We start from the raw sequence: 8843 nt of genomic DNA, 5'->3' as shown, positions 1-8843 counted from the left end.
AAGATGCATAGTAAGAGAGAAGCCACAAGCGTTACAAACAGCATCACATAAAACCACCAAGATGGTATGTCTTTGTATTTCTTCATCAGTTTCGTGTGGATATCTTCTTTGCCCTTGCTTGAAGCACGATACCGCTCCATGATCTCCGTTCCGTAGAAGCAAATGACATGGGTAAGGGTGGCGGCAATGGTGGCAAATCCAAAACCGTAAGTAAGAGAAAAGAAGACGCTAAGATGAATTGGACCCGTCTTGAGATACTTTGCAACATCCAATTCAAATTTGTTATTTACAATGGAGCGTATATCGTATTCTTGGCCCTGTGCTGTGAACAAGGAGGAGGAGAAAATGGGGAACTTATTTGCACCATACACGTTGAAGCCCCAATAAGCAATAGGGATGACGGCATAGACTATTAATGCATAGCCCACAAAGACGTTGACAATGGCGAAGAATGGTGAAACGAGAGGGCTGAACAAGAAGGAGGCAACGGCGGACCAATCGAGAGTGAGGGCTCCCAAGCCCAAACCGTTCATGCCTGAGCCTATCTGTTGAGCTGTGACTGACTTGGAGAACACCCAGCAGAGCCATGAAATGCTTGTGAGGGTCTGGAACAAGTATCCAGGGACCGCGGCCCATAAGAAGCTACAGAGTAGAGCAATGAAGAAGAACTTTGCCCTTGAAGTTCTGTTCCCATCTTCTTTCTCATGCAGAGCTCTGCGTTAGTTTAATCATGTGTTAGTATCTGATTCACCGTAAGCACATCACATGCATCGGGCAAACTCCTTTTATTGCATTCAAAGAAATTCAAGTCCAGCCAAATTTTACAGGATCTTAATAACTAAGATTCTGTTAAGTTTCACTATTTTAATAATATCATAATATATGATTAAATTCTTTTTATAATGTTAAGTGTATAGAAATTAAATTTATCTATAAAATAAATTAAATTACTTGTTCCCCAAAGAAAAAAAAATAGAAGAAATGATATACTAACTCATAGTTTGAGTACTTTTTTATGTACACACTAATTCATATAAAAAATGTGTACTTTTATGAATTATTAGATGATTATCCAAATATATCATCCTAAAATATCTTTTTTTCTTCAAACAAATATAGCATAAGTATAATAAGATTTAGGTGAGTGAACGAGTGAAAGTGAAAAAAATGATTTCAGTTAATATTAGATCAAGTTAGTTAGTAAAAAAAAAAAAATTTAACCGATCATTCAATCATATTCATGCTGGTGATAAATACCAAAAATAATTATATTTGATGAATTTATTTTCTATAATATAGAAACAGATATTTTTATATTATTTCAATTAATTTAATTATATTTTATAATATTATGAGTTGAAACCAATTTTATTTCATTAAAAACCAGTCAAAGTTATCAGATAATAAAAATTGCTATATTATTTGAATAAATTCAAATTTCAGTAGAGGAGTAGAGGAGTTTAGGGTTTTGAGAGTGGATTGGAAAGAAAGTATAATCCATTAATGCTAGCTAAGAGAAACTGTGAATGAAAGAGATAGGTACCGGAAAAGAGAGACTTGGACAAGGTTGCCGGGCCACCACATATGAGCTGGCTCCACCACGTACTTCCTCAGCAATCCTGCCCACCCGTATCCTAACACCTGAGTAGTGATGATCAGCAGCCATGCAACCAAGAACGATATCGACCTTCCGTAGAACGCCTTGATGATGTTCACGATCCCCACCGCGTACGGCGACCCCGACCCGAAGGCGGTGCCGGCGTTCGCAAATATGGTAATCAGCACGTGCTCCTTCATGTTGAAAGGTCCCGGATTCAACGAGAATTTCTTTGACCCTATCCCGAACTTCGTGGTGGGGAGGACTCTGGCCATGAATCGCCCTATCGGCAGTGTGGCCACCTGCACCGTGATCTGCGTAATGACGAGAGGCTCCGCCCTGTAGGCGAAGAACTGGTTCAGGAAGGAGAGGAGGCAGCAAGAGATAAGCCCCAGGAACCACATTCGGAAGGTCCAAACGGGCTGGGTTGGGTCGTCCACGTTGGATACAGTGAGTCTCACTTCCTCAATTGGAGAAACTTCTTCTTCATCTTGTTTCAGTTCCTCGTTTGATTTCGCCATCTCTGGGTCTGCGTTGACGTTCTTCATGGTCTCCGCAGCCATAATGTGCGTTCACTCCTTCTGATTTGAACTGCGCTATCTGAAGGAGTGTATACTAGAGATAAGATGTATACTCAGTCAGTTACATATATTTATTGGAACAATCCCGAAAGATGAGAGATGCGAATAATCTTCTACTAAGTAGGATTATATTTAATTAATTCAAAATTTGAATTTTAAAATTAAAATTAAAAATTTATTTGATTTTGATGTCACTGAGATAAAAACAGTTCAATCAAATTGCTATGATTCTTTTACCAACAAAAGAAAAGATAGTTGGCCACTTAAATATTTTACCTATTTGGATCTATCATAATTATATTAATATATATTTATAATTAAATAATAATTAATTTTTTTTGTGTATATAATATTTTTTGTATAATTAATATTATTCTCACAACAAACATGTTTGGATTAAACTATTTCTAAAACTAGTTAATAAAAGGAAGTTAACTTTTTTAAATAGTATAAAAAATATGATTTGAATCATCTAAAGTTTAAATTTTACTTTAAAAAGTAAAGTATGATTTCTCATCATTGATTTTATAGATGGAGTCAAAAATAAATATGAAAGAGAAATTATTCAAGAATAGAAAATCACATTTTACTCTTTAAAGTAAAATTCAAATTTTAGAGGATCCAAGTCCTAAATAATAAAAGATATGAAAATAAATCTAGATCATTAAATTAAGGGAGTGGATAGCAGCTAAGAATTCGACCATTCTCAAAATAAATTCAAGACCATATACTTGGGTGGATCAATAACTCATATGAGAGTGCGGTATTAAAAGCATTCATAAGTGATGAATTTGAGGAGTTATTATGTCTAGGTTTAAAAAATTATTCGCGTGACATAAAAAATTATCAGAAACAAATTATACGGACTATTTTTTAAAAAACATGAAGAATTCGACAGCTTTTTTATATGATAAAAAGATAAATAAAAATAAGAATTGAAAATAATTTAGAAAAAAGATATGAACATATAATTAAGAGAGAGTGAAATTATTAATCTAAAACACAAACCTTTTTATTTGGTTATCTGAAATTGAACAAATCAATTTTGTATTTGAATACTGTTTAAGATAAAATAATTTTTGTTTTCTTAGCTTGAACCTATTTATTTTTAAAATTTCATATGTTTATAATTTTTTAATTTATTAGTTACATCTATATTTCGTTTTACAATTTTATGAATTACAATTTTACAACAATCTTTTGAATTAAGGTATAAACTACGAATTTATTATCTTAAAGAAAAATGTACATTTTCTAAATAAAATAATTTTTTTTATTTAAATATCTCGTGAAAAAAAAGAGTGTCATTTTCTCTAAAAATAAAAAAATACTAGAAAGATAATAATACAAAATTAGTTTATTTAATTTAATATTTATAATTTTATATACTTACATTTATAATTATATGTCTATTATATTTTAAATTATTTATTTATTTTAGTAATAATTAATAAATACAAAATAAAAAGTTAAACTATGTTACGATGATTTTTATTATTTTTCAAATATTTTTAAAAAATAAAGAGTAATATTAACGACAATCCTCGCTTCATTCATAATAATGAAGTATTTATTCTTCTTTTCTTTTTTGCTTTTTCTTTCAGCTCACTACAATATTTCAGGACATAATTGCTTCATTTCCATTGTGGTTCAGCTTCTGCAAATTTTTTGTTCTCCTAATTTTCCACCTTATCTCGTAACTACAAAATGAAATTTAAATTAGAGGCATATGAAATTTGATATTTTACTGCAGTTTATTTCAATGTTCACTGTAAGGAATTTCTTGTTGCCCTGATTTTTTATGTTGAAATTCTTATTGTTCTTGTTTTATGGTGCTTGGGTAGGTGAGAACTCAAACATAAGTGCAGTCTTCTTAGTTTGAAAAGTGCTGCTGCTGGTTTGAGGTGAGGTCATTGAAAGGCTAAGTAAGCAGTGTTGAAGTTTTGAAAGGATAATATAATGAAATAAGTTTTGAAGTTAGTTCAATGATAGAGTCCCACATCGTTAGATCAACCAAGCAGTGTTGCGCAAACCGACTATAAAATGTTAAGTAAGCAACGTACTGAAGCATACCTTTCTCGGCCTTTTGGCTAAGATCAAGTGTAGTATCTGTTCTTATCAGTTTAATATCTGATATGTGGGCCATTGGTCCACACGATATTAAATTTATTTTTTGAGGGGGATGGGCCATTACAGTAGCTTGCTACTGGGCCTGTCGAGCGTCGCCCAAGCCTTACACTGCTGCATGGGCCTGGCGCACCCCACCAAAACAAGTCAAAAATATGTTTGTCATTTTCAATTAATTAAATGATTTAGCATTTTCTCTTACGATGTTATCGCTTAAGAGCCATGCACTAGAGCAAGCAGCCACAAGTAACACCCTACTCAAATGGGGGATTCTTCATGTGTTAAAGTGTGTTTTAGTGGTTTAATTACTCGGTCCCTATACTCTTTTCTGATTTTTTTGGGGGCAAAATACATAAATAAATTTTTAATTAATTAAATTATTTAGCATTTTCTCTTACTACGTTATCGTTTAAGGGGGCAAGCAGCCACAACTAACACCCCAGTAAGATAGGGGGTTCTTTATTTAAATTGAAGTTTTATAATGGTTTAGTTAGCTTCTTTTTTCAGACATTTTTTTTTTCGGGCAAGTTACATAAATAAAGAAAAATGCTATATATCTTCAGAAATTTTTTTTTCCGTAGCCGTTATCCGTCGGTTATGGTCTTGTGGTTAACTAAGTTTAACCAAAATTGATCAAACATAATAAAAATTAATTATAGTTAATATTATTCTAAATTTTATTATTTAATTTAATTAAATTTGGTACATAAAAAGGAATAGATATAGTTAATATTATTCTAAATTTTATTATTTAATTTAGTTAAATTTGGTACATAAAAAGGATTAGATGTGTCGTAATTACTCCACTATATAATACTCACAATTAGTTGTCATTTGGCTTTGGGATTGGGCCGCGAAACCTCGGCGTCATTATGTAGTGTTACGATAAGCCAATAAATTTATTGCAAATAAACCACACACAAAACATTCGTCCAAGCCCAAATCCTCGACGACCCTAAGGTCCTTATAGTTTTTAATTTTTGATAATCGAGAGGGGCCTAAGCCCAATATCCTTATATTATTCTAGAATCTTAGTGGAGTAGTTTGTGCTTGTTATTTCTGTTGGGCTTCAGCCCCTTTATTTTGCCAAAAAGTCCAACAATGATGGTGGCTTATTCCTCTTTCTTGTAATCCAGATCCTCTCTCCGATTCAATCGGAACTTGGAAATGATCCTTTTTTTTATTACTAAATCTAGGGTTTTGCTAGATAAGGTTAGCACTGAAAAACATAAGGATAGGAATAGGAAAATCTTAGTGTTTGAATTTTAAATTTTAAATTTTATTTAAAAAAATTAGAATTAGTGTTAAATTTTTTTGTTATATTTTGAATGGTAGTTTTTATTTTCTCTCTTCTTTATGCAGTTTTCTCTTCTTCTTTAGTTTATTTTCAGTTTATTTTTGTTGCTACTTTACTCACTTGCTTCGAGTGGGAGGCACTTTTTTTTTTTGTTTTTGCTAATAGTCGTATATATGAACATTATAATTTTATTCACATCTAATAAATTTATGTTCGAAAAAAAAAGACAATATTGTGGTAGTTATTAATATGTATTAATATATTGCACAAATAACTAAAATAAGAGTATTGATAATAAATAGATAGGTAAAAAATTGAATTTAATTTTATATTTTTAAAATTTCAGATGTTTGTATTTTTTTTAATTTGAGTCACATCTATTTTTTTGTTTTACATCTTACTAATTACGATTTTGCAACAATCTTTTGAGTTAAGGTATAAACTATGTGGTCATTCCTTTGAAGAAGAGTGTATATTTTTTAATAAAACTATGATATTGATTGTTGATTGGTTGAAAAATGTAAATTATGAATTTAAAACTAAATATATATATAGAGTATTGGTTTATAAAAGATAAAAACAAATAAAGATAACATAAGAATAAATAAAGATAAGATAAAATAAAATAATAAAGGCTAAAACCGTAACTGAATTTATATATTTTGTTGGGTTGAATTTGTGGGTCGCGAGACTTCTTCATTGTTGTTATGAATTAGTGGAAGAGTGGTTTAATACGTTCTCGCAAGCTGGTGAATGGAAGATGTCAATAATTCACAGTTTGGATAAGTTTCGATGAAATGATTGAGGAAGACGCGTGTGACGTAATGACATAGAGTGAGATGCGTGTGGCGAAGTTAGAGCTACCGACAGCAAAAGGAGATGCTGTGCTTGAGAGAGAGAGCAAGCAACGATTGCGTGGTACCAGACTACGATAAGCGTGATCTTTAGAAAATGCGATAAGAGTGCATAGAGCGCGATAAGAGAGAGGGATGCATAGGGCGCGATAAGAGTGTAGACAGAACTGCCGAACAAAAGGAAAAAAAGAGCTACCGAAAAAAAGAAGCGCAGATGAAACTTTCGGAGGAGGCGTAGACAGCACTGTCGGTAAAAAAAATTCATATTTATTTTTAAAAATTATGGCTATAGTGAATGATCTATTTCAGATAGTAGTTATTCTCTATTAAAACAAGAGTAACCAAAATTTTAAATAGATGTAATAAGGATTGGTCGGATCTGAGCTAAATTAAAAGATTGATTATTCATTGTACAACCAATGGATTTCAGTAAACTGATCAAGAACATTTTTGGTTTGATTGAAGGACAGGTGGTGTTGAAGAAGTTTAAGATTAAGGTTTTGAAAAAATAAACATTCCTGTTGAGTTTTATCATCAGTTGTTGCCACCTCTACAACTTTTATTTTAAGTTTCTGGCTTCTACTACAGCCAAGTCTGTGATTAAAAGTATTTGGAAAAGTATGTAATCTTATCTTTTCTCCTTTAAGTTCTGCCAATCTTTTCTCCCTTCCTTGTATACTAATTTTTGCTTCGAGAATATTGGATTCTTTGCTTAATTCCTCCACTTATTAGTATATGGTTGCTTTCTGGCCAAATTAAACTTCCTGGCATTATTCTCTGTGGTTCTTGTGTCTTGTGTTATGTTTGATTACCAATGTCATATTCTTTTAACTTTATAAATTCATATTTTGTAAAATATAAAGAAACACTTATTGGTAAATCCTGCAGTAAAAGTTATACCATATGCAAATTATCACTTAATTTTTATTGAAACTTATATTTTATTTGAAAGTTTACATGAAAATGAAGTTGCCGACCACACAAAAATTTAACATTTTCAGTATCTGACAGGATTGAACCAGCCCACATAGCAGTACAGATTTTACTTGGAATTTGAATTGAGCATCACCTTTTCTCTTTTGTAGAACATTAAATGGTTTGGAGCAACAATTTTGTTCTGACTTGGATAGCAAACCAGGACATGCTATACTTACAATAATGCTGATCAGTGTACAGGGCAACCCTCCACCACTATGCCCTTAGCTGTTGGACAAGTTGCCAGTGGACAATGCTCACCCTGTGTTCCCCACCATGAAATACTCTTGTTCTCCAAGCCTAATGCAAAGTAAAGAAGCACAGCCATGAAGGCAACTCCAGCATCAAGTGCTGCTGACAGGACATAGTTGTATCTCTGCCACCATTTCTTTCTATAGCGGAAGATGAAGTAGTTGAAGATTGTTCCAATAACAATCCAGGAATTGAAGTTCACTGCTGTTGCGGGTGGCATCACTGCAGTTGATCCCAAGAGGACTGGAAGGTTAATCAAGGGAATCCATGAATACTTGGGGAACACCTTATACAATAGCCAAAGAATTATAGGGCCCATTGCACCTCCAAAGAAAAACCAATTCAGTGCATGGTAGTCTGCTTTGGAACCAAAGATCTTCTTAGGTCCAACTAAACCCCAGATAACCGATGCATCGAAGAAAACACGGTCACCAGGACATGTCCATGGACTGCCGAGGGGAAGGTTTTCAGGATGACATATACCGTCCACTGAAGTCAGTAACCACCATGCTACACCAATGTTGATGGTTCCAGCAAGAATTGTACCAATGAACTATGTACACATGTTTTGACAAGTGAATTGCATTAGTTACTATAGAACAAAATGCTGAGCAACTAACTGAATTGAAGGTGAAGGAAGTGGGAATGAATTTGAAGAATATAATTAAATACCTGAACTAAGAACATTGATCTTGGAGGGATTTTCATGTAGTGGCCAAGCTTGAAATCAGCAAGGAAAGAGACAGCCTGAGCCATGCTAATATAACCATAGGTTTTGAAACACACATTTGCTATTGGTCTTCCAGTGTAAATAAGTCCAAATATATATTCAGTAATAATATTCAACCCTGGTGTCTGTGTAGAGAGAGAAAGAGCATGTAAGAATAATTAAGAGAGAAAGTCTAGAAGATTAGTATTTTTATTAAAATTTGGTCAATATTTAATCAACAAAAGAAATTGAATAATCTCATATTATTAAATATAATTTTAGACCATTAAAAATATTAATAACTAATTGATGACACTCCTTTAGTTAAGATCTTTAACAAGTTTGTCCTTGCATAAAAAGCATGGAAATAGATTACCTGGTTTGTGGTGGCAGTTATGATGCTGATTGGGAGCGTAAAAATAAAGGCCAAGGCAGAAGCAAATACAAGTCC

The 8843-nt window shown here is 32.7% G+C and overlaps 2 protein-coding genes and 1 non-coding gene across 3 annotated transcripts in view; 1 reads left to right on the top strand and 2 right to left on the bottom strand.

The window, feature by feature from the left end:
* The window catches only part of LOC107463155 (oligopeptide transporter 4-like), a 5721-nt gene extending 3561 nt beyond the window's left edge, over positions 1-2160 (bottom strand). The window contains exons 1-2 of the mRNA XM_021130236.2: positions 1544-2160; positions 8-714 (exon numbers count right to left, since the gene is read on the bottom strand). Coding sequence (XP_020985895.2) covers positions 8-714; positions 1544-2160 — 1324 coding nt within the window. The remainder of the gene's footprint in view (positions 1-7; positions 715-1543) is intronic.
* Positions 2161-4247: 2087 nt separating this feature from the next.
* Positions 4248-4443, top strand: LOC127741310 (U2 spliceosomal RNA). Its single transcript, XR_008002264.1, has one exon. It is a non-coding gene; the product is annotated as a U2 spliceosomal RNA (small nuclear RNA).
* Positions 4444-7621: 3178 nt separating this feature from the next.
* LOC107463198 (oligopeptide transporter 4) overlaps positions 7622-8843 on the bottom strand; it is a 3849-nt gene continuing 2627 nt past the window's right edge. Inside the window, 3 exon segments of the mRNA XM_052252400.1 lie at positions 7622-8236; positions 8356-8538; positions 8769-8843. The exon segment at positions 8769-8843 is cut by the window's right edge and continues 31 nt beyond it. Of these exon segments, the coding sequence (XP_052108360.1) occupies positions 7622-8236; positions 8356-8538; positions 8769-8843 (873 nt within the window).

This window comes from Arachis duranensis, chromosome 8 (genome assembly GCF_000817695.3).
Source record: "Arachis duranensis cultivar V14167 chromosome 8, aradu.V14167.gnm2.J7QH, whole genome shotgun sequence".
Lineage (NCBI taxonomy): Eukaryota > Viridiplantae > Streptophyta > Magnoliopsida > Fabales > Fabaceae > Arachis > Arachis duranensis.
The sequence above is the reverse complement of the archived record's forward strand: the minus strand, read 5'-3'. Positions and strand labels throughout refer to the sequence as shown.